We start from the raw sequence: 27395 nt of genomic DNA, 5'->3' as shown, positions 1-27395 counted from the left end.
ACAGAACATGTTAGGGCAGTGAATCTTTGAGAAATGAACAGAGAAATAGATAGGGTAGCAAGGAGGTGTCTTTGGGCTTATAATCATTTGACACAAGGATGAGGCAAGTCAAGAACCCAGCTGTAATGCAGCCCAAATATCATATCAAGAGTCTGGCTAAACTACCAGGTCTCTATAACTCCTCACATTACTGTCATTATAAAAAGGAAAGTCACATGTATATAAAGTAAACACAAACCAGGGAAGGAGTGACCAGTGATCTGACAAACTGCGCCTTTGGGAGGGAATGCCGTAGCAGAAGGCAGTGCCGCTGCTCATTTCCCCTCAGCCCTCACCTCTACCCACAGAATCCTGTTTACTGCAAACACCCACAACTCTATGCCTGAGAACTTTTTTTGGATCACATAGCATGGAGTGCCTATGCGCAGAACAAGTCAGCAGTATCAGGGAGTTAGTGCCCTAGAATTAGCCCTCAACCAGTCATGAATGCAGAGCTGGTGTATAAATACCCCAGATTCCCAGTCTCCCAACTGGATAATTCTCAGGTGTGTTGTACGCTGTTTCCTACAGTTGTCCACTGAGATTGAACTCTGGGTGCCCCCTCTTTAATGGCTTAATGACACCCTCTTTGTGGCTTCCTTCCTTTCCCTGGATCACTTCCCCACTCTCCTTGGGTTTCTAAGACCACAACTTAAATAAATGACTTGCTCTCGAATCCTTATTTCAGGGTCTGTTGTGGGGGGAACCCACATCAAGGTAGGTGTGAATGGTGGGCAAAGGATGAGAAAAAAAGGATGGCTGTGAGGTATAAATAGAAGTTTCTAGCTGAAGACATGTTTGGCAACTCTAGACCTCATTTTACTCCCACTGATATGGTTGGTCACAGTCTAAGTAAATATTCTTGTGAATCTGACATGCTCGCCATATTCTCCAATGTGATGACAGAAGTGCTGCTAAGAAACACAGCATCATCCTTAATCCACTGAAATTCTGTTCAGTAAAAACTTTTAACTTCAAAGTTCCATTTTCCCTTTGTTTTTTAGGGGACATTGTTGATGTCCTACCCAGATCCCCTCAGATCACTTGCACGCCTATCTCTTGCTTCTGAGTGCTTGTCTGCTAATGACTTACACCCATGGTCTTCAGAGATTTGCCCTTTAGACCTGGAGCTAGGGGCCTAGATATGCTTTAAAGTGTGTTCCCCCTGGCCCCCTGGTAGAGTTGTCAAATAAAATACAGAATTCCCAGTTAAATTTGAACTTCTGATAAACAATGAATAATTTTTAGTATAAAAATATACTTACATTTATATAGTATATAATGAAAATAATATTTCATGGGTGTCAACTTTTTAAAAAGCTGTTTATCTGAAATTCAGATTTACCTGGACATCCATCCTGTATCTGTATTTACTAATCTGGAAACCCTATCCAGGGGAATCCACAGTCAATGACTAATTGGTATAGGAGTACAATGGTCCAGCTCCTCAAAATGGAAAAATTCAGAGACACACTTTATTATCCAGAATCCTTTGCAGGATCAAGCTGAGTTCTCCAATTCAGACCTCATGTGAGATAGTACAATGCTTCGGTTCTTTCCCTTCCTTATCTGCTTCTCTTACTCCTGTACTCCTTTCTCCTGGAATCATTGCATTAAGAAACCCCTCACTTATGATTCCTTGTCTGAGGGTTTGTTTCTGGGTGAGCATGACTCACAAATCATACGACACTGTCAATTCATCACAATGTAAAAGGGATTAGGTATCACTGCCCTGAAGAACATTCTGCTCATTAACTATAGCTTACATGTGTATTCTTTGGGAAAAAAAAAGTCTCCTCTACCTCACTTGTCAAGGCCCTAGAAACAGGTGAAGAACCAGCTGCCATGCTCTTCTGGGAGGCTGCTGGGCCTTGCCTAAGCCATTTGTACTTTTCCCTGCTTTCCAACTACTGAAAAGAAAGTCAACTAGGCATCTGGTAAAACATCATTTCCATTCTGGTTTGATAGGAGTTTTAAACAAGAATGCTCAAGGCCAGCTGCTCCAGGAAAAGGGCAGTGAACCATGAGGAAATATGCATTGTGGAGGAGACAGGGGAATTTCATTGCTAAGCTGGGTCAGGTACTAGACCAAAGAGACTGGGCTCTTAGAATCTCTTTAGGGAAATTTGCTGTTCCATATTCTAAAATGGGTTACAGAGGAGAATGAGGTTTTTCTTGCAAAATCTAAGGAGAACAGAAAGTCTGCCAGTTTTACTACTTGGCTTGCAGAATTACTGCAGCCTCAAGCAAACAAAAAAAGAGCTAACGTCTTTGGTGATGAGAGTTAAGAAAAGATGGGCTACTTCCTGCCCAACTTTCCAAGGAATAATTTTGGGATGATGTAACTCATCTCACTGTGGCAGTCCATTAATGAGTCATCATTTTGATAAATGCTCATTCTAGGAAAAGAACATTTTGCTCTACTGATCTCCCAAACAGATTTTTTTCCTCTTTCTTAATGGGAAAACATTGTTTTTGGCATGCTTGAACCAAAGCATCCCTGACTACTATCATTTGATCTTCTATAAGCCATTTCAGGTACTTAAAATTTAAAAGATAAAGTCTGCTTTACCTCCTTTCAGTTTACAACAAGAACAAGAAAATCCTAGATTAATAAGCCAGTGTTTGGTGAAACATGTCCATATGGCTTTATAACTTAATGATTACTTATACCCCGCAGTAGATAACATATGAGAAATAAACCCAGGCAGATGGATTTTGGAAGAACAGCAAAAGCCCTGTGATACTGGAGACCATGCCCCTTATTCTCGTTAAGCAACCATAAGACTAATTAATTTAAAATGGAATTATCTGTTTGTTGGGTCAGGAGATTTTCTTAAAAAATGTTTTAACAAGAATTCCATCTTTCTTCTTTTTATATGTACTGTCCCTCTTAAATGCTAGCCTGAAGTCTTTGCCAACATAGCTCATCCATGGAGTCCCCAAAAGGCTGAGCAAAAATAGCAACACTAAGCTAGTTGTTTATCATCTCTAAACAATTTGGAGCACTGAGAGTCAGGAGTTCAACAACCAAAAACAAAAATGAGATTTTTATATAAAGATTCTGTGGAACTTGGCACGGGGCTACCCCAACATAAGTCAAAGGAAACTATCTCAAGGACATAAGCAACCAAGGTTTTATTTTCTTATCACAAAGGAAATATATTTATTTTTTGAAAATTTGAAAAATACTGAATATAGTGATGATCTTTTGATAGTGGATGATAAATGATTTGTTTTCTGCTTCCTTATTTTTTTGCTGTGTGGTTTTACATAAAGTGTACTACTTTGCAGCAACGTTACAGAGAAAAAGGGAACAGGTACGGAGAGTCACCATGGGGGGAAAAATGAATAGTCAGGAGAGGGTCCTCTCTAGGGGAATTTGCTGTTTCATATTCTAAAATGAATTGCAGGAGAGAATTTGATTCTGCTTGCATAACCTGAGGAAGTGTTGCTACCTGGCTCTGCAGACTTACTGCAGCTCCAAGAAAACAAAAAGGAGTTAATGTTTGGACCAAGCAGTGAAACCTGAGGGTAGAGGTTTTTTCTCATCATGGTCTTTGGTAATACATTCAGCATGAAAATAAGCCTTGACTTACATCCCAACAGGATAAAGAAAGTCAAGTGTGATATGAAATGACTATGCTCTTGGCTACATTTCCTTCTTGCTTTTCTTGACAAGGTGATAACTCTGTGCATAGGAGATTTGCACTTGGCCCCATTGATAATGAGTTAGATGAGGTGGAACTAGAAAGAAGTGGAATTTATGGAAAATCTGGAGCAATTCAAGGGATGAAATTATTAATAATTTTTTAAAAAGCTGCAAGGAATATCTATAGTGCTTGGAGGTTGGTTTTTTTTTTTTTTTTAGAAGCTTCAACAGAAAAAAAAATCAATGAGAAGTATTTCTTCTCTCTGTACCCCTCCATTTGAACTATAGCCCTAAACCCCAAAACATCAAGTCTCAGCCCTATTGGTAACACAGATGATTCTGATAGCTGTAATTCCAGAAGGTTAAATGCCTTCCATTTCAGTTAAAAACTACCCTCCTGGCTTTTCATGTTATGTCAAGTGTTCTCCAAGAGGTAACACTTTACAGGTACCTAGAAGCAGTCTTTGAATGGAAATACATCAACTTTCTTCTCAGGCTATACCACTGCCCAATCTGTATGTGTCTTACCTGTCTAAACCAGGGACTGACTTTAAACTCCGAAAGTTCTGGCTGTCTAAGTCCAAGCTGTAGCTCCGCCCGCTTTCAGTTTTCGGAGTTATGATTTCTCCTCTGGTTGCTGATCTGAACTTGCTAAGAAGAAATCTGAAATTATATGAATATGTATATACTTAAAAGTAACAGAAGAGAGAAAGCATTTTAAAATTTCACTTCAAGAATGCCATTTCTTAAAAAAATGAATACCATTTCTAGTATTTTCAACATTAAGTAATTCTTCAATAAAGTGGCCTCGGGGCTGAGAGGTTCTGGGGAGCTCCCAGTGCCTCTGCAGTAACTGTCAAGGGTGATGGTAGAGCAAGTTACAACATTCTCCTGCGGTCATACCACTTGCTGGCAAGCCAGGCCTCTGTCCCCTCTAGGAAGCAGATCATCAACTTTGGAACTCCCCACTGTCACCTGAGAATGGAGAAGCAGTGCCCAAATTGAGCCTATATGCAGGGATGCTAAGAACAGGGAGCCTGAGCTCACCTTGCTCAGAGAATGGAGCTAAAATTATCCCCTGGGACAAACCAAGGTGGTCAGTTATTAGACTACAGCTCCATGAGAGCAGCAACTCTGCCCTACCTGTTTCCTGCCAGGTCCCCTAAGCCTACAGTGAAGCCTAGCATATATTAGAACCCAATCAATTCTTGTGGAATAAATGACTAGATCCATGAGGTGGACGCCATCTTTCTATCTTCTGTGACATTTCTCCCTGTGGGAGTGAAGTTTGAACAATGAAGTGTCTCATGTAGGAGGAAATCTGACTACATTCCCATTTTACTAAATTATTTAGAACTTGAGCAAAAATAGCTTTTCAGGAACTGAGACCTGAGTCATGATCCAGGCTACTGAATGTCCAAGGCATGGAGGTTTCCAAATATACCTTAACAGAGAACCAAAGCCATATTCTTTTTGTGATAGCATTGGGAGAAACCAGTTCATTTACCTCATATGCTAGTTTTCTAGGTGGGAGGGGGGTAGGATATATTCCAAAGGTACTGGGACAATCTTAATAGAAGCTGCTAAGATGCCTGTTTCAAAGATATATGAAGAGTGTCTTGTCAAAGTGTCAGAAGCTTCCATCTAACCAGAAAATTGCAGTTTTTGGTGAGAACAGCATTTAATATAATGTCAATCTGTGCTGCTCTGAGAACCCCCTTGTACACGGCCCATACTTCAACATCCATACTTCAACTTTTACTTCCTCCATGTGGCATCACTCTTCCGCATCTTTTGCTATTCCAAACACCTGCCCATCTTTCAATGTCCTCATCTAGTCATGTTTACAATTTTTTTGAAGATTTTATTTATTCATGAGAGACACAGAGAGAGAGGCAAAGACATAGGAAGAGGGAGAAACAGGCTCCCTGATGGGGGACTCGATCCTGGGATCCGGAATCACCATCTGAGCTGAAGGCAGATGCTCAACAGCTGAGCCATCCAGGCGCCCTCACACTTAAACTTTGATGTCTTTCCCCATGGTCCCTGAGACCTCCTAATATTGATGATCTAAGCCCCTTATTTAATAATTATTTATTGCCTGATGATATTCCTTGTAGTTAATTAATACCTTGTCTTAGTTCAGAAAGCGTTTCAGGTAGCTCATATTGTCATCTTACACTTTCCTAAAATTCTTCTATACATATTAACTTTTCAGGTGTGCACCTTTTCCACCCAACTAGCAATTACATTCCTTGAAAATGGAGCTGTCAGACCCCAGTTTTGAGTTCCCATAAGGCTCATTCCAGCAGTATGACTGTTTTCAATTCGGAGGTATACAATTTATTGTCTCTCAGATCCAAGTTCATTATTCTGTAGCCTACGCAGTGAAGCCTGGGCTAGGGTCTGCACACTACAGCTCCCACAAGCACTGGTGGGCTCAGAGTTACTCGTTCAATCAAGCCAATGATTGTTTTCGACGAGCCAGGCACCATGCTGGAGGCTGTAGCACAAAAAGAAAAAACAAAAAACTCACCAAGCAAACAAAAAAACCCAAAAAACCAAAACCAAAAACCAAAAGCCACAGGTCCAGCATTAAGGGAGCTTACAATTACGTGTGTGCTGGGGCCGGGAAGTTGTGAGGTGGTGTCAGACTACAATGTAATGAGTGATACACAGGCACAAGGCATTGTGGGAGCTCTGAAGGGTGACAAATGGGTTTAACCTGGCAGGAAGGACCAAGACGTGGGACGTATGGTCACTTGAGGCCAACGTGAGTCTCTCTCACATTTATCTCTGCTAATTAATGAAGACATGGTTAGGTGCGAGTGTCTGAGATACAGGACATTTAGGTTTCATTCCTACTCACAGTTCAAGAGTCTAAAAACAAAAGCACAACACAACAAAAACATACTTTCTCTAGGGCCTGATAAAGGCTCAGATACTAGCAGTCTCCCAAACTGTTTTCTGCTGAGAGAACAAAGCCACGCTATCCAGAAAGAATCATCAAGTGACTTGGTGGATATTAGAACCCCCACAACCTAAGCTACAAAACAGACCAATGGTGGTCTGAGAAACGAAGACCTGCAAAATGCTGATCTGGGAAGCAGAAGTTGGCCTTTTGGTTCTTTCAACCTGTATTTTAGGGGCCTCTTTTCTCCCCCGAGGAAGCCCTGATACCCCCAGTTTCCTAGGTCCCCCCCTGAATCTTGTTTCCCCTTGTTCTTCCCATTCTTATTCTTTGTACTTGAGACATACATTTTCTGAATTAAGTTACTGAGGGAGCCAAATGTGGTTTCTCCCTTAAGGGGGCCCACATTTTCAACACAGGACATTATGTTTTAAGCCCAATTAATAAATCTTTCATTTGGATATTTCATATATCAGCACTAAAGTTGTGAGAGGGTGGTGACAATCTACAACAAAGCCAGTTGTCACTTCTTTATAGACAAGACTAGCCCTGATATGGAACCTTCTGCCCAGAAGCAATGAGAACCACTCAGTGCGAGACCAGATATGTCAAATGAAATAAAAACTTTTACATGTTCAGGTCCAAGGGGACCTTTAATTATCTGAGAAGTAAGTAAAATTGCACTTCCTGAGGGGAATGATAGGAGAATGTTGCCTTGGTCAGTATGTTGACCTTCTGTAGGCCACTGAAGTGACATCAAACTTGAAAAACTAAGGAGTCTTGGGGTGCCTGGGTGACTCAGTCAGTTAAGCATCTGCTTCGGCTCAGGTCATGATCCTGGGGTCCTGGGACTGAGCCCTGCATCAGGCTCCCTGCTCAGTGGGGAGTCTGCTTCTCCTTCTCCCTCTGCCCTTCCTGTTTGTGTTTTCTCTCTCTCTCTCTCTCTCTCTCTCTCTCTCATGAATAAAATATTTAAAAAAAAATAAAGAAAAACTAAGAAGTCTTTATTTCACAGGATTCTGGAATACAGATCAACTATTCCCTTGGAAAAGATATGTCTTACCCCTTTCTCCTGGGTCCATCATGACCGGCCTTTTGTCCTGCAGAAGGTGAAGTGTCTGCCTTTTCTGGGTCCTGGCGGGGTTGCTCTTGACCTTGTTTTTCTTCAGTTCCTCATTAAAAACAATCAGAAGACAAATTTACATGCAAAATGGCCAGAAATTAGAGCAATTTTCTATTCTTCATTCACTTTCCTACGTTAGCACAGGACAAAGAAGTCTATAGTAATTGGCAATGACATTCCCATCCCGTCTCCTAGTCACACAGTTATTTCTAATCTGCTGAGTGTTGCGGAGTTAAATGAAGATGAAGATCAGGACTCATCTGTGGGAGGTTTGCTGAGATAAGCTTTCTAGGGATGACTACAATGGAGGAAGGGTATATCATCCCTCTACAGATATTTTTAGGGCAGAGAAGCCTGGGTTCATGAGAACTCAAAATCCCTAGAGACAGGATTATAGAAACAATACCTGATTTCTGAGCACCTAAACTAGATTTCCTGAGAGTGAGAAGCTGTGTATATACTTCATGACTTGAGGGAGTCTATGTTCTGAAAAGTACTGAGACTTAAATGGGGAAAGCAACCAGAACTAACTTCTTAATTCTAACTCTACTCATTCTGTCCCCCAGGAGCATCAGACCTGATCTTTACCCATGTGGGAAAGCCCTTCCTTGCTAGTATTCCTATTTGTCTCCCGACATGGCAGATACAACAACTTAGAACAGGCCAGAAGATACCTGCTCCACCTTTACTACACCATACGTGAGAAATATGCTCCTAAACACAAATTTCAATCAACATTTAACCAACTAAACTGTAGTTTGAATGCAGAGAATATATTCCCAAGGTTGAGCTAGCTGCATTTGGTGACAGTATAATTCTTCATTGAGTGAAAGGGTCCTGAGCATTTTGGGCCATTTAGCATCCTGGCTCCTGCTCACTAAATGCTGTTCATTCCACAGTCATTGCAACACCCAGAAATGCTCCCTTACATTTCTAAATGCTCCCCTGGCTTGAGGGAGAAGGGCATGATACACATCACCTCTTGGTTGAGAACGAACCACTCGATTAGTAAAAGAAACAACATTTAAAAGCAATTTTACTGAAATACATCATGTTGAAAAATCAAGGATTGCTTTCACAATGTGAATCATCTAATTCATCTGTTTCATATTACTTTCTTAAATGTTTGGTAAAATACTGGAAGTGCACTCAGGAAAACAACTATCTGTGATGAAGATAAATGCCTCTTTTGAAAATCTCAGTGTGTCAGATATATGGAAAAAGCACTGTGGATTTTATTTTCTACTGACTTCCTCTTCATTTGTATAAATTGCAGATTTAGATTTCATGCTACTGAGCTTTGAAATGATCTAAGGGATTCAGAAAATTCAACTGTGTTTATCTGCAACATATACAGGAAAATTATGTAGCTCACCAAATGAAGATTAAAACAGTTTTGAAACCAAATAATTGCTTTAATTACCTGTACTTCTTCTTAAGATGGACTGTCGGACTACATCAGTGCCCAGAACATTGACTTGTTTGAAACGCTTTGCCTTTTCTTCAAAGAACCATTCACCAGTTACAATCCTTAGCTGTCTACTCAAGAAAAAGGGGAGAACATTGACATCCAGTTATTTAGCCAAATAATTAACTGTCAAAAATCCCTAATTGAGTAAAAAATAGCCAGTCATTTACAGAGTCTATCTCAATGCCTAGAGTATTTTATGGTGATTATAATGGCTCCTATTACTTAAATATATACTATACATCAGTTACTTGCTAATTGCTCTTCATACTTCATATATTTTTATCCACATAACAATCCTTTATAAACATCATTATCCTCTTTTTATAGATGAGGAAATTGTCACTTAGAGCAATAAAATGACATGTTTTATATCACATAGCTGATAAGTAATAGAGCCAGGATCCCATCCCAAGCACTCTGGTCTAGGGCTCAAGTTCTTAACCACTGCATTAGTCGGCACATACTCTTCAGTGGAGACAACAGGGAATGAGTGAAGGTTCTAAGTTACAAGGGGGCCACAATTAGACTCTGTTTTAGAATGATACCTTGATGTAATATGATGACTGGCTTAGGGTGAAGAGCAAATGGATCAAAGAGACAGGTTGGCCATGGCAGTAGTCCAGGAGAGAGATGACAAGACCCATGCTGGAGCAATGGCAAGACTGAGAGAAATGAGGAGATAAATTAAAAATGTAGGGAGCAGAAGGGTCTGCCTGGATTTCATAATCAACTGGATGTTGAAGGTGGAAAAGGATCTTTAAACAACCATGCTCATTTTTAAAAGCCCCGCCTGCAATGATTACAGAAACTCTTTATCCCAGTTGCACAGGCCTATTTACCCTTCTCTGAACATGGCTTATAGATGTGTTGGTACAAAAATGTTCAACTACTCCCGTCTAAACACTTCTAGAGAGGATTGTAATAGGAAAGAGATTGGAAAGTAGGATTGGGTCATACAGTGGAAATCTTCGAATACCATGCTAAGAAGTTGGAATGAACTCTCAATTTTTCTAAAGCTCAGGTTGGATCATATAATCTCCGGAGCATCATATGGACAAAGGAGAAACTAGAGGCAGGCCAATTAGGAAGTTATTACAATAGATTTAATAGGAAATGATTAAGATGTTTATCAGTGGTGGGAGCAAGGAGTGAAAAGAAAGATATGGATTCTTGGGCCACTTGCTAATCACAGCAAGATTAGTGATAAGTCAGACATGGTGGCTGAAGAAAAGCAGCTGAGAGTCAACTAGAGATTTCTAGCCCTAAGAATCATAAATGTCTCTCTCCTCCAGCAACCCAAGATGTCAAAAGGAAAGAAGGCAAAGGGGAGAAGGTGGCCCTGGCTCTTGCTGTCATGAAGAAGCAGGAGGCCAAGAAGGTGGTCAATCCCCTGTTAAATTAAAGGCCCAAGAATTTTGGCATGGGACAGGGCGTCCAGCCCAAAAGAGACCTTACCCGCTTTGTCAAATGGCCCTGCTACATCCAGCTACAGCAGCAAAGGGCTATTCTCTATAAACATGTAAAAGTGCCTCCCATGATTAACCAGTTCACCCAGGCCTTGGACTGCCAAGTAGCTACTCAACTGCTTAAGCTGGCCCACAAGTACAGACCAGAGACAAAGCAAGAGAAAAAACAGAGATTATTGGCCCGGGCTGAGAAGAAAGCTACGGGTAAAGGGGATGTCCCCACTAAGAGGCTGTCTGTCTTTTGAGCTGGGGTTAACACTCTCACCACTTTGGTGGAAAACAAAAAGGATCAGGTGGTAGTGATTGCACATGATGTGGATCCCACTGAGCTGGCTGTCTTCCTGTCTTCCTTGTGTCATAAAATGGAGGTGCCCTACTGCATTATTAAGGAGAAAGATCAGGCTGAGGTGTCTAGTCCATAGGAAGACCTGTACCACCATCACCTTCACACTCAGGAGCTCTGACAAAGCTGGTAGAAGACATCAGGGCCAATGACAATGACAGATATGATGAGATATGCCACCACTGGGGAGGCAACATCCTGAGTCCAAAGTCGGTGGCTCACATCACCAAGCTGGAAAAGGCAAAGACTAAAGAACTGGCCACCAAACTGGGCTGAGTAGATGCTGTTGAGTTTTCTGTACATAAAATAAAAAGTTCTCTTTCAGCTAATGTAAAAAAAAAAAAAAAGAATCATATACATGTGACTCAGTAACTAAGTGGATTTAGAAATTAATAACTGGATCCTAAATTAAAAAAAAAACACCCCAGAAAAATATGTCAATATGTTCCCCACCAGCAATTACCCTGAAATGCTGCTTCTAAATATAAAAGACAAAATTAAATTATATATGAAACACAGTTTCACTATTGGAAAAAAAGTGAAATTGTTACCCTTGGAGAAAGTTACCAAAAGGAAAAACTAGAGTATATACATCTCAGATTTACTCTCAAGTGGCTAGATAGTCTGTTGAGAAGCAAGGCCTACTGAATTAGCTACAAACTATATACTATATATTTGCAGAATATATAAAATCTAAGAAGATCTAATCTATCAAAACAAAATGCTTGAATGGGTTAAATTATCTCTGGATACATCTCAAGCACTCCATGGACTTATATATCATTACTTCTGTTGGAAATAGAGATGGTAATTGTGTTATTCTGAATTCTCAAGATGTCCCTTCATGGTTCCTGTACCTTTGTTCGTTAGTCAGCCAAATGCTTGGTACTGCCATGATTGAATTCTGCTAATGGAATTAAAGTTGCTAATCAGCTGACCTTAAAATAGGGAGATTGTCTTAGATGATCTAGGTGGACACCCAAAGTAATCACAGAGCCCTTAAAAAACAGGAAGAGAAAAAAAATAAAAAAATAAAAAATAAAAAAATAAAAAAAAAACAGGAAGAGGAGGAGGAAATCAGACCTGTGATGCTGCAATGCTACCAAACCAGAAGTAAGATTCCAAATGTGAGAAAGATCTGATGCACTAAGATGGCTCTGAGAGGCAGACATCAACATGCAAGGTCCAGAGAGAGAGGATTCTTGGAGCTAAGGCTGGCTCTTAGCTAACAGCAAACAAGAAAACAGGACTCTCATTCCTACAGCCATAAGGAATCAGATTCTGTCTACCAAAGTGAGCTTGGAAGCCAAATCTTTCCAAAGCCTTCCAACAGGAGCTCAGCCAGCCAATACTTTGATTTCAGTCTTGTGAACCTTGAGTAGAGAAACCAAGCCATCCCATATTTCTGAGCTACAGAACAGGAAGATAATATATTTGCACTGTTTTAAGCTGCCAAATTTGTTATGAGAGCAATAGAAAAGTAAAACAATAATTAAACATAGAAATATATTTGTTCTAATATTCAACTCAGGAAATGACTTGCACAGGTTGTGAGAAAATAAATACAGAAAACTCATAAGACCAATAGGTCAGAGGTCGGCAAACAATACTGTGTGGGCAAAATTCATCCCCCCATTACATGTTTTGTATGGTCTAGGAGCTAGAAATAGTTTTTATATTTTTTATTGGTTGGAAAAAGTCAAAAGAAGAGTATTTTGGGACATATGAAAATTATACGAATTATATTCAAAATTCAGTGTCCATAATTAAAGTTTTATTGGAATACAACCATACTCATTTGCTTATGTATTGTCTCTGGCTGCTTTTCTATGTTATAGTAGAGTTGCAAAGTTGAGTATCTTTAACAGAGACCACATGGCTTTCAAAGCCTACAATATTTACTCTCTGGAATTTTTGTTTTGAAAAATTTGCCAACCTCGGCAATAGGAAAGAGTTTACATAAAAAGAAAGAACAAGGGAAATAATACAGATCAGCAATTGAAAACAACCCAATAGTGGCATAACTACATCTCACTTCTGTTTTTTTTTTTTAATGTTCTTGGGATATGGGGGAGGTGGGTAGCACATCAACAGTAGTTTTACATGGGGCAGGGGAAAATGGGACAGCACCAGTCTACATGACCCAGGAAATGGTTTTCCATATCTTCTTTACCATGTATGTCTAGAGCTGCTGCCAACACCTAACACAAATAAGATCTTCCCAGTATTGTTAGTCATTACCTCCTGCTATCCTTATAAAAACATAAGTATAATCCTTGTATTTGCTCAACTCAGATGTGCACTGGAGTCATCCTTTCAGAGCTCTACAACATAAGAACAATCTCTTGGGATCATGCCTTTACCAAGTTCTCTGGACCTGGGGGTGGATGGGAGTCTTGCTGGAAGAATGGCAAACTAATACCTAGTGAGTGTATACTACATAACAAGGAATGTGCTAGGCACTTAATATATATCTCTAATCCTCACTCTAAGCTATGAAGTAGTTATTATTATCATTACTCTCTTTCAGATGAGGAAGCCAAAGCTCATGAAGGTTAAATAACTTGCCAAAGGCATACAGGTATTAGGACAGAAACAGGATTTATACTGAAAGCTCATACCCTTTACATGTGGCTAAACTGCCAGAAAAAAATTCCCAGCTGTCAGCAATGACAAAACTTTAAGTAAGGATGAAAACTGATAGAAGTGAAGGAATGATACAGAGCATTCCATCTGATGGGCTATGATTGTGCGCATGTGTGCAGGCACACCTCCACACATGCACACTGCGTGCAGAGTGATAGGAATTAAGGAGAGGGCAAAAGAGTAAAGAAAATAAACACACACAAAAAAAAGAAAATAAACACGATACCCACTGTGACATTTGTATCCTTCTCTGTCATATAAATCTAATATTTGAAAAATACAAGGCTTGGAATATATTCAGTGTTTCCTCTAGCTCATACTCTGAAGAATGAGTTTGAAATAAAGTCAATTACCCTCATTATTTTTCATTAATGATTATTTAGTATCCAGAGTTTTCTAGGCCCTAATATGTTTTTAAGGTCTAACTCTTGGCACTTCTAACTTTCAGATGGAAGCTTATTTAAATGGAAAGTCAAATTCCCCTTAGATCTGTAGAGGGAAAATAGGTAATCTTACCCCAAGGGGAAAAAAAAGAATATGAATATAACATTCATTTCCTAGTTATCTGCTATTAGCTGCTGGAGAGATCAGAGATAAGCCATTTTTATTAGATATGCTGAGATAAGACAGGAATTTCCTTCCTATTATTCATAAGGAAACTAATCAGAATTATTTACGTGGGCAGCCTGGGTGCCTGAGCGGTTTAGCGACGCCTTCCACCCAGGGCGTGATCCTGGAGACCCCGGATCAAGTCCCACATTGGGCTCCCTGCATGGAGCCTGCTTCTCCCTCTGCCTGTGTCTCTGCCTCTCTCTCTCTCTGTCTCTCATGAATGAATGAATGAATGAATGAATGAATGAATGAATGAATGAATAAATAAATAAATAAATAAATAAATTTTTAAAAAAAGAATTTACAAATTTACTCATTACACATAAAATATTTATTGCATTCCTACTACATGTTAGGCCTTCTGCTAAGGCTAAGAGTAAAGATGTCAATAATACAAACAACGACCCTGGCCTTACAGAGATGATGGTCTATATTCCTCTCTTCCTTTCCAAACACAAAAACTGAAAAAGAAATCCCTAGACACATTAGGGTAAAACTGCAGAACCCTCTGTTAAAAGAGAACATCTTACAAGTTGGTAGAAAGGGTAAATCTCCCCAAATTACATACAAAGGAATGACAATTAGAATGATAGCTAACTTTCAATAGTAATAATGAAATCTGGAATCCATCCAGTCAATGATATCTTCAAAGTTCTGAGAGAAAATAACTTTCAACCTAAAATTGTATGTACAAAAAAAAATACTGCTCAGGAATGAGGATGACATAAAAAAATTTTCAGCACTGAAATGATTTATTGTCAACAGAGTTTCACTAAAAGAACTTCTAAAGATTGTACTTGAAGAAGAGGTAAAAGAGATCTCAATTTTAAAAGGCGAAAGATTTATGCGATCTGAAGAGAAACCAGAGTATGAGATCTCAATTTTAAAAAGAAATGATGATAAATGAAATTAGTAAAATATGTGGATAGATCTAAGCAAACACTGATGTCTAAACAAAAATTATAGTATCTAATTATTGAATAAAAAAATAAGATATGTCTAGACCACCTGGGTGGCTCAGTGGTTGAGTGTCTGCCTTTGGCTCAGGCCATGATCTCAGGGTCCTGGGATCGAGTCCTGCATCAGCCTCCCCACAGGGAGCCTGCTTCTCCCTCTGCCTATATCTCTGCCTCTCTCTCTCTGTGTCTCTCACGAATAAATAAATAAAATCTTTTAAAAAATCAGATATGGCTAAACAACTCAACAACAACAAAACCCCAAAAGCAAACAAAAAGATATGGCTAAAACAGAACAAAAAGTATAAATAATCCAGGAAGAAGATATATGAAGTTACAGAATATCAAGTTCCTTTTATTAATGAGAAGAAAAGTAAAACTATTGATTCATAAAGTTAAATATGAATGTTGTGATTTATAGGATGACCACTGAAAATAAAAAATCATATATATCTGTAGTATTAGAAAATATAAAATGGAATGAGAAAAATATACTTCAATCAATCTGTAGAAAATATAAATAAAAGCCAATAAAATATATGGATATTACATAAAAGCAAATATTACAGTGATCACAATAGAAAATAATGTACATATTTTAGTAATTAGTATAAGTAGCCAAAGTATAGTTTAAGAAAAAATATCAGATTAAACCTCAAAAATTATATACAACATATACATATAGCATGTATATGTATATACCAGACATGTATTTATTATGTATATAGCATATGTGTATAGCAAATATTTAAATACATATAATTTAAAATAGCATATATATGTACGTAAGTATATATATAAAATATATATGTTTGTAAGAATACAGACACAAAAAGATTGAAAGTCAAGGGTAGAATGATATATACCATGTAATATTAATTAAAAAAAACTTGATGTAATTGTATTAATAGCAGACAAAATAGACTTTAAAATAAAAGCACTTCCAGAAGTGAAGAAGGTCATTAAAAAAGCAATCAAATTGGTAAAGACGAATAGTCTAACAGAAAATTGGGCAATGGACATAGTCATATCACAAAAAAGGAACCAAAAAAGACTAATAAGCCTATGAAAAGATGCTCAACCTCATTAGTAATCAGTAAAGTTCAAATTAAAATCATAGTACGTTACCCACTTTTACCACCCAGTTTGGCAAAATTTAAAATTTTCATGAATCCAAGTGTTGGTAAGATTGTAAAGTAAAAAAAAAAACAAAAAACAAAAAACAAAAAACAAAAGCAAACCAACAACAAAAAAAACCCAAAACTTTTATATAATGCTGGTGGAGTTTAAACTGCTACAGCCACTATGATAAACAATTTAACATTAACTTGTAAAGCTGAAAATGCTCATGCCATTTGTCCTGCAAGTTCAGTCCTAGGTGCACTCCCTAGAGAAGTCTTCTCAAACATTTCTGGCATAGGTCACAGTAAAAAATATATTTTATATCATAACCCAGAAAACGAATACAAACATACACATTCACACACACACATATATTATATATATATCTATTATAATATTTACACACGTACATACCTATGAGTATTCTATTTATATATATATCTATTATAATATTTACACATGTACATATACCTATGAGTATTCTATTCTATTTTGGTTTTAGTGCTGGTCATAACCCATCAATGGGTCATGACCCATAATTTTAAAAAACCCCACCTTAGGGAAACTTCTGTACATGTTTGCCAGGCCATATGTACAAGAATGTCATAGGAAGAACAAACAAAACCCAAACCCAGAAAAAGGAAGGAAATAATAAAGATTAGAGCAGAAATAAATGATATAGAAACTAAAAAAATAATAGAACAGATCAATGAAACCAGAAGCTAGTTCTTTGAAAAGATCAGCAAAACTGATAAACCTCTAACAAGATTCATTAAAAAAAAAGGAGGACCCAAATAAAATCACTAATGGAAGAAAAGTAACAACCAACACCACAGAAATACAATTGTAACAGATTATTATGAAAACCTATATGCCAACTAACTGAACAACCTAGAAGAAACGGATAAATTCCTAGAAATACATTAACCTACCAAAACTGAAGCAGGAAGAAATAGAAAATCTGAACAGAACAATCACCCTCAATAGAAGAGAATCAGCGATCAAAAAAACTTCCAACAAACCAAAGCCCAGGACCAGACAGCTTCACAGTCAAATTTTACCAAACATTTAAAGATGAGTTAATACCCATTCTCCTCAAACTATTCAAAAAAACACAAAAGGAAGGAAAGCTTCCAAATTCATTTTATGAGGCCAGTAACACCCTGATACCAAAACCAGATAAAGATACCACAAGAAAAAAGAGAGAACTATAAGCCAATAACTCTCATGAATATAAATGCAAAAATCCTCAACAAAATATTAGCAAACTGAATCCAAAAATATATTTAAAAAATCATATGCCACAATCAGGCAGATTTATTCCCAGGATTCAAAGGTGGTTCAATATTCACAAAACAATCAATGTGATACATCACGTCAATAAGATAAAGGATAAAAACCACATAATCATTTCAATAGATGCAGAAAAGGCACTTAACAATGTACAATACCCATTCATGATAAAAACCCTCTACCAAGTAGGTCTAGAGGGAACATATCTCAATATAATAAAGGCCGTATATGCAAAACTCACAGCCAACATCATGTAGCATGTCAAGGCACTCCAAAATTCTCTGGGTGAGATTCACTGTGAGATCATTCTGATGTGAATCTCTCACTTACAACTAGATTATGGATATTTGATAAAGTAGGGGTGATTTTGAAATTACTATGTGACAATTGTCAATGCCCATAAAACCAAAGATCACCAGAAACCCACTTATGGTTGAGCAAGCTGAGATTTTTTCATCACAATAAAGGAAAACGCATGCCATGAAGAAGCATGGGGCATCTCAGTAAGAGGGCATTTCAAAGAATTTAATACAGGATTTGGATTTCTGTTAGGTAATTTTGAAGAGAGTTTGAGGGAGCAGGGATTTGGTCTAGATTAGGTGATGTCAGGAAGTGGGGACAATGATGTCTTAAATTTTATGTAGGAGGACAAACAAAAACAAAGCTGAAGCTGTAATTGGTAAAGAAACAGGTCATTCATATTAGTCAGGAAAGGGGGCTGTTTCATACTTTGTGGCTTCAACAGTCACCTTGGTTTTGTCTGTGCTTAGACAAAACTATGTATTATTCTTTTGTCTCACTTCATCATGGTTGCAGAGTAATCCTGCAGGATGCTGATGCTCTGAGATTATGTCCCACAGATGAACACCATGGCCTAACTGTGAGTGTCAGCTCATCTCCCAACAGCATCAAAGCCTGCATATAAATATCAGACCAGTTTCCAGATGTCAGGGGCTGATTTCTCTTTCTCACAACAAAAGACTCTACATTCCCTTCCACGCTCTGTGTATCTTCCAATGGTTGGCGTTATCGTCTTTCAAGTTTACTGGCAGAGACTCACATTTTATCTATTTCAGTTATCTTTTACCTACTTCAGTAATTATTACCCATTCATCAAAAACAAAACATCAGTTTCCTCCTTCTTTAAAAAGATGAAGACTCTCACAAGGATACACCACAGCATGAAATGTCACAACATGGTACGAATATAAGATCAGGTCATCACTCCCGTAGAAGTAATTCACGTTCTGGTTCCATATCATGTTGTCTTTCTGAGTTCAACTGGGGTGCTGATTAGGAAAAATGATCATGATGACTGTCTTTGTGTTGGATGGCAACTGCCTCCACTAGTATAATTATGTGGAATTTTGTAGTTCTCATTAAGATAGCACAATGAACTAACTGGTTCTGTCAGGGTCTCTTTCATTCTATTTCTAGAGTTAAATTTAAGACTGGACCTATAGCAACCAACTTGTTAAAATGAGAAGTGGTTGGAGAAAATGTCAAGGACTGCTCAGCCCACTTTAATAGGTAGCCTCCTATCAGTCCTCGCTAGAAATTGTTCCAGTGGTCTAGCAATAAAATCTCTGTACTTTTATCCAATCTAAGGTAAATGACAATAAAGGTTGTGCTTCCAACTGATTAGAGAATGAGTCACTTTCTGACTCATCTCATCTCTTAGAGGTCAGGGTGAGAATTTCAATTTTATGGTCTATTAAGCATGGAGACAGCTCAGTGGTGTTGCAACACTCCCTCGCAACAAACAAAGGGTGTTTGCTGCCAATAAAATATCACTCATGCTTCCTTTTTGAAAACCACTGAATAAACAGCAAACGAGATACTTTTAATACTGAGAGATAGTTTTAAATCTCTGAGATCACATAAGAAGCGTAGCAGGAATGGTGGTGAAGTTATGGTCTTTGTTTTCAGCTCTAAAAATAAGGAGGTATTTTGATATGTCAAATTGGACACTCATCATGTACATTTCCAGCTGTCACAGGATATAAGTTGTTGTCACAGAAGCCTAAGAATTCATTGAAAGCTCTGTTTCTTTCTTCAGGCATTTGTATGCATAAAACCAGAATTTATGCTACTGAGGAGACAATACTGTAATAAACTCATCTTCTTCCTTAGATTGTGAAACCACTGAGGGTGGTCCATGTTTTTATTCATCTTTGTATCTGTATCTTCTAGTATACCAATAGGTTATCAATAAATATCATAGAAGGGATGGATGGATGGGTTGATGCATGGATGGAGCACTTGGATAGGTGGATGGTTGGGTTTATTAAGTTATTGTTTCATCAATAAAAGTAGTACAAGTGATTCGAAAGTTCTGTATTGATGTACTAACACCTACTAAGGAAGACACAGAATTTTCAATTTGTTATTATTTATTCTTACACTCTTCTAACAAAAATTGGTATTTTATCTTTCTGTGACAGCTGAAAATTTACTCTGTTCAGAGGGCAAATGTACTTGGCATAGCTCATGGATTTTTTGTATTTTTTTAACCCCATGCTGACAGAAGAAAACCATATTTGTTCCATAACTTGCTTAAGCCTGAAATGCTTTAACTGGAAACTTGCTATCTATTCACTCACTCATGTATCCATTCATTTGCTTGTTCATCCATCTATCCATCTATCATTAACAGTCACTGAGTACCTACTATAGGCATTCTTTTAGGCACAAGAACTACATCAGTGAACAGTATAGATAAAAACCTCTGCCCTCATGGTTATAAAGCCTATAGTTTATGGAAGAAGAAAGATAATAAACAGGACTAATAAGTAAAATTCATAGCATATAAGTATTAAGGGGAAAAATACAGGAAGGGGTGTGTTAGTTTGGGTAGAGTAGCTTCTATAACAAACCATTTCCAAATTCCATGGACTTAACACGTTTAAAGTTAATCTCTTATTTTTAAAAAAATATTTTATTTATTTATTCATTAGAGAGAGAGAGAGAGAGAGAGAGAGAGAGAGAGGCAGTGACATAGGCAGAGAGAGAAGCAGGCTGCATGCAGGGAGCCCGGTGTGGGGACTCGACCCTGGGACTCCAGGATCACACCCTGGGCCAAAGGCAGACGCTCATCTGCTGAACCACCCAGGCGTCCCAAGTTAATCTCTTATTAATATAACCTAGTGTTGATCTGACAAGATTTAGGGGAAAGTTTATGTCAGTCAGGCCTGTAATTACCATCTATACTATCAGCTCAATTGATGGCAAAACTTTGAATTAGCAATGTGTAAATACACAAGACCCTTGGGTCTTGTATTGAGAGGTATGCTTCAGTGATTACAAGTGGCATTTAGAAGTTAAAAACAGAAGTGTGTGGGAAATATCAGAAAGGGAGACGGAACATAAAGACTCCTAACTCTGGGAAACGAACTGGGGGGGGAGGGGGGGGTGAATGGGTGATGGGCACTGAGGGGGGCACTTGACAGGATGAGCACTGGGTGTTATTCTGTAAGTTGGCAAATTGAACACCAATAAAAAATAAATTTATTAAAAAAAATGAAAAAATTCCTCTTCCCATATTGAAGATTGAAGTAACTTCTGATGACTGAAGCACTCATGAGTCATGGTCCCTAGTTATATTGTCTGAGTAAATGAGGGTCCAGGATTAGAGAAGAGGTTGAATAGTAATGGAATAAGAAATAGAAATGACTTAATACTACGAATCAAATAAAATAATATAGAAGATTAGAAAAATAGTTATTGAGAAATTCCTTATATGTCTTCAGACTCTACAATTGGAAGGTCAGTCATTTGTTAAAATTCCATTTTTTTCTTCATTGCCCTGAAATGGTAAACCCTACCTTGACATCATTTGGTAGGGAAAGAGCTGGGTTAAAGAAACAAACAAAAAAACTGATACTCAGGATGCCTGGGTGGCTCAGTTGGTTGAGCATCTGCCTTTGGCTCAGGTCCTGATCCCAGGGTCCTGGATGGAGTCCTGCATCAGGCTCCCTGGAAGGAGCCTGCTTCTCCTTCTGCCTATGTCTCTGCCTCACTCTCTGTGTCTCTTGTGAATAAATAAATAAATAAAATCTTTAAAAAATTCTGATACTCATTCCAACTCTATTAACATAACCGTAACCTTTTAGTATTCTAATTTCCACTATTTTTATATTTATAAAATCTAAAATCAGTTACCTCTCTTGCCTAATAGGTATAATTTTGAGAACTTGAAGGACTATTCCCTAGTAATAAATGTGATCCAAAGATAGATCAGCTCTCACAGGGAAAGAGGCTCCAATTTTGAAATAAGCTCAACCTCTGATTTAAAATAATCTTGAATATTTTGTAATCTTATTTTATTTCCCTCCTGGAAGTAAAATATACATTCTCAATAGATACATATTGCTACACAGAGTCTCACTAACTTTTATAATTTTTTAAAACTTTGTCCATCAATCAAAAGTTATCAAGTTAAAAAAAGTTATCAAGTTTGACAAAACAAGATATGACCAAAACCAAGAGAAACAAACAGAAAATCAGTTCTCAACTCGAACAATAGAATTATCATTCACAGAGTTTTAAGTAATTACAAAAAATTTATCCAAGAAATTATGAGAAAAGGGGTGAAAATCAGCAAAGATTTAGAAACATAACAAAGGCAAAATGAAAAATCTAAAAATGAAAAAAACAACTGAATTTATTAAACAAATGTGCTTAACAGTAAATTAAACATAGCCAAAGATTAGTGACTTGAAAGATCAGAAAAACATATGCAAAATGAATTCAAAGATATAAAGGGATAAAAAATATGGAAAGGAGTATAAAAGATGTATGAAAGCTATTAAATAGAATTAAGATACATATTTGGAGTATTTGAAGTAGGGGAGAGAGAAGAGAGAGAAAAAGCAGTATGTGAAGAGATATTATCTGAAAAATATTCAAATATGACAAAAGATATTAATAGGTGCAGACTTAAGACACTCTAGACACCCCAACATGGACAAATATAAAGAAAAATCAGACAGAGGCTAGACATGTTATAGACACTGCGTAAATCCCACAGAAAAGGGGAAAATAGTAAAAGTAGACTATGAAAACTATTGTTACAGTTGATTCTCGGACAGCACAACTTTGAACTGTATGGGTTCACCTATATGTAGATTTTTTCACAATATATTGTTAAAAACTTTTGGAGATTTGTGACAATTTGAAAAAACTCACAGATGAACTGCACAGCCTAGAAGTATTGAAAAATTAAAAGATATGTCATGAATGCCTAAAATATATGTAGACACTAGTCTATCACACTACCATAAAATACATACAAATATATCATAAAAAGTTAAAATTTATCAAAATTTATGCAGACTTACAGACCATACATGGCACTATTTGCAGCTGAGAAAAATGTAAACAAACTTAAAGATGCAGTATTAAATCATGATTGCCTTAGAATTATCTGTAGTATCAACTGTCCTAAATGTAGAAATTTTGTAGCCACCTCCTGTTGCTATTGTGGTGAGCTCAAGTATTGCAAGTATCTACTTAAGATGCCATAGGACATTAATCATCTCCACATGAACAGTTCATCTCTATAGTAAACTGCATATTATAATAAAAAGCGATCCCTCGTGGTTCTCATATTTTTTGGTTTAACGCAATACCTCAAACCTCAAATGACACTACTGGACCCATATACAGTACTACTAGTGATGCTGGAAATGCACCCAAGAAGTAGAGAAAAGTTATGAAATTATAAGAAAAAGATGAATTGCTTCATAGGCACCACAGATTGAGGTCTGCAGCTGGGGTTGCCCATTAATTCAAGATACATGAATCCAGTATAAGGACCATTATAAAAAAAAAGAAAAAGAAACTCATGAAGCTGTTGCTGCAGTTACAACCAGCAAGCACAAAAACCTTGTACTTTTTGCAAAACATCTCTCTATCTCATATTGAAAATGCAGCTTTCATGTAGGTGCAAGATTGCTACAAGAAAGGTGTAACTTATAGACCCTCATATGATTTGGGGGGGAAAAATAAAATCATTATATGATAACCTAAAGCAAAAGAAAGGTGAAGTATCTAAACCTGGAGGATTTAAGGCCAGAAAGGATGGTTTGGTAATTTTAGAAAGAGGTTTGCCTTAAAAAAAAAAAAAAAAAAAAGAGTCAAGATAACAGAAGAAGCAGCTTTGACCAACTAAGAGGCAGCAGACCAGTTCCCAGTCACCACTTACAAACTCATTAGGGAGAAAAACTATCCACTCAAAAAGGTTTTTAATGCATATGAAAGTGTCCTATTCCGGGGGCGGGGGGAATGCCACAAAAGACATTTATTAGTAATGAAAAGAAATGAGCACTAGGACTTAAGACAGGAAGGAATAGGCTAACTGTACTGTAGGCATCTGTTTTGTGCAGATGCAGTTCGGTTTGTGATCAGGACTGTCCTTATCTATAAAGCTGCTAAACCCTGAACCTTGAAGGAAAAAGAAACATCAGCTGCTAGTGTTTTGGTTGTACCAAAAGAAGACCTGAACAATGAGAACCCTTCTTCTAAATTGGTTTCATCAATGCTTTTTCTCTGAAGTCAGGAAGTACCTTGCCAGTAAGGGACTGCCTTTTAAAGTCATTTTGATATTGGACAATGCCCCTGGCTACCTAGAATCCCATGAGTTCACAACACCAAGGCCATTGAAGTAGTCTATTTGCCCCAAACACAATGTCTCTAATTCAGCCTGTAGATCAGAGGGTCATAAGGACATTTAAGGTTCATTATACATGACACTCTATGGAATGAACTGTCAACATTATGGAGAGCACCCTGATAGAGAGAACATGAAAGTATGGGAGGATAAGCCAGTGAAAATGGCATTGTTGCTACAGGAAAAGCCATGAAAACCATCAAGCCCCAAACAATAAATTTCTGCTAGAGAAAACTGTGTCCAGATGTTGTGCGTGACTTCAAAGGATTTATACAGAGCCTATCAAGGAAATCATGAAAGAGATTGTAGCAATGGCAAAAAAGGTGAATGGGAGGGGTAAAGGGTTTCAAGGTGTGAATCTTGAAGAAGTTCAAGAGCTAACAGACCCCACATCACAGGATTTAACAGAAGATGATGTGGTGGACATGAGTGCTTCTGAACCAGTCCAGATGAAGAAAAAGACATAGAAGTGGTGCCAAAAGATAAAGTGGCATTACACAATTGGGCAGAACAGTCTCGATTATTCAATATGGCTTTTGGCTTCTTTTACAACATGGACCCTTCTACGATACGGGCACTGAAGCTGAAGCAAGTGGTAGGAGGAGGATTGGTACTATATAGAAATAGTTTTAGAGAAGTGAAAAAGCAAAAATGTCAGAAATTATATATTTCTGTAAAGTTATACTGAGTGTGCCTGCCTCTCCTTCCTTCCCTTCCACCTCTTCCACCTCTTCTGCCTCTGCCACCCTGGAGATAGCAAGACCAATCCCTCCTCTTCCTCTTCTTCAGCCCACTCAACATGGAGAGAAAAGGATGAAGACCTTTATGGTGGCCCACCCACTTAACAAATAGTAAATAATCATCATGCCATACATAATAAACTTATACGTACATATGGCTAACAAACTTATCCATTACATATGTGTGTCTCTGCGTGAAAATCTAACTGTACAAGAAATGTACAAGACATTTTTGTGTCATCATCTTTACTGCCTAAGTATTTATCATGTAGAACACTGTGTGCAAGACATATACAGAAGCGGTTATGTCTAGCCTCACATAGGCATAAGGTGAATGATAATTAATATAAGATTAATAATGTATTAGTTTTCTTACTGTTTTCTAACTTTGCTTTCAAAGATTTACTTTACCCTTACAGCAAGCTTTTCTCTACTAGTTGGAGAAACTGTGTATTAGCCTATCATTGCAGGGAAGTGGTTTTTAAAATATTACAACGTTTCTAAAACTGTATTATTAATATGATTGTAATACTATATACTATAAAAATTTTTATAACAATTCATGCATTCATGTATAGGCTAGGCTACCATGAAGCAAGAGTATCAATTACACTAGCCTACCAAAAAGCAATCATATTGCTTCTTCTTCATTATCAATACATGAGCTGTTATATCTGTAAATAAATGTCAATTTCTTTTTCACACTATCTTCTCATTTTTCAGGTCTAATGTTAATAATATATATAATATCCACAGTGTTTTTTAAAATTTATTTATTTATTTGAGAGAGAACGAACGTGTGAACAGAGGGAGGGGAATAGGGAGAAGGAGAGAGAGAATCTCAAGCAGTCTCTCCACTGAATGTGGAGCCTGATGCGGGGAATGACCCCAGGACCCTGAGATCCTGATCTGAGGTGAAATCAAGAGTTGGCTGCTTAACCAACTGAGCCACCCAGGTGCCCCTAACATCTACAGTGTTTTATATCATAGAAGACAATACTGGTACAGCTTCTGACAGATGATTCATCTTGTAAACAGATGATGTAAACTTATAGTATTTATAAATATGATACAGTGCTATAAATGTATTTTCTCTTCTCCATGATTTTCTTAATAAAACTCTTTTCTAGCTTACTCTGTCGTCAAAATACAGTATATAATACATGTAACATACAAAATACGTGCTAATGAACTATTTATGTTATCGGTAAGGCTTCTGGACAACAGAGGCTATTAAGTTTTCAGAGTCAAAAGTTACACATGGATTTTTGACTATGTGGGGGATCAGTACCCTTAATCCCACATCGTAAAAGGCTCAATCGTACTTTTTAAAAATCAACAACATAGTGACATCTGATTTCTTAACAGAAACATTGCAAGCCAAAACCCAATGGAGTAATGTCTTCAAATAAGTGAAAGTTAACTACTTCTAACCTTGAATTCGATAACTAGCAAAAACATGCTTGAAAATTGAAAGTAAAATAAAGCATCACTAAGAAAAACAAAAATTGAGAGTATTTATCACTAGAAGAACTATGCCAAGGAAATACTGAAGGGTCCCCTTTAGGCAGAATGAAAATTACCCCAGAAGGAAACACGAAAATGTAATAATAAAAAATACAGAGCAATGGAAAGGATAACAGTGTAGTAAGTCTAAGTGCATACTGACTATAAAATAGTATCTTCTGAGATTAAGTATGTTAGTCTGAATGAATAATCCATGTTGAAACATAATTCCATTGTGATGGCATTTGGGGGGGAAGCCTTTGGCAGGTGACTGTTGCCCTTATGAAGGGACCCCAGAGAGCTCCCTTGCCCCTTTCATAATGTGAGGACATAATGAGGACACAGGCTGCCTATGAACCAGGAAGCAGGTCCTCAGCAGACAACACACCTAGAACCTTGATCTTGGACTTCCTAGTCACCAACACTGTGAGAAATAAATTTCTGTTGTTTATAAGCCACCCAGTCTATGTCCTTCTATTACAGCTGTCTGGATGGTCTAAGACAAAGTATATATGTGTGTGTATTTATGTAGGTATAAATATATGTGTATGCATACGTGTACAGACATAGATATACAGATATTTAATACAATATGTACAATAGCAGAAGGGGAGTAAAGGGATATACAGATATTTAGTACAATATATACAATAGCAGTAGAAAGGGGAGTAAAGGGAGTTAAAGGATTTTAAGAACCTGGTATTACCTTAGAAGAGCCAAAAGTACTAATTTATATTGATATTAGATTTATTTTATTTTTTTTAAAAGAACACAATGCGGGACTCAATCTGGGACCCCAGGATCATGCCCTGAGCTGAGGGCTCAATCACTGAGCCACTCAGGTG

At 37.6% G+C, this 27395-nt stretch overlaps 1 protein-coding gene across 3 annotated transcripts in view; it reads right to left on the bottom strand.

The window, feature by feature from the left end:
* The window catches only part of SYTL5 (synaptotagmin like 5), a 234333-nt gene that overhangs the window by 49521 nt on the left and 157417 nt on the right, over window positions 1-27395 (bottom strand). For all 3 annotated transcript variants that reach the window (XM_041740244.1, XM_041740243.1, XM_041740245.1), the window contains exons 4-6: window positions 9149-9264; window positions 7666-7774; window positions 4220-4354 (exon numbers count right to left, since the gene is read on the bottom strand). In XM_041740244.1, coding sequence (XP_041596178.1) covers window positions 4220-4354; window positions 7666-7774; window positions 9149-9264 — 360 coding nt within the window. The remainder of the gene's footprint in view (window positions 1-4219; window positions 4355-7665; window positions 7775-9148; window positions 9265-27395) is intronic.

This window comes from Vulpes lagopus, chromosome X, assembly GCF_018345385.1.
Source record: "Vulpes lagopus strain Blue_001 chromosome X, ASM1834538v1, whole genome shotgun sequence".
Lineage (NCBI taxonomy): Eukaryota > Metazoa > Chordata > Mammalia > Carnivora > Canidae > Vulpes > Vulpes lagopus.
This window is presented reverse-complemented; position numbering and strand designations above follow the sequence as displayed.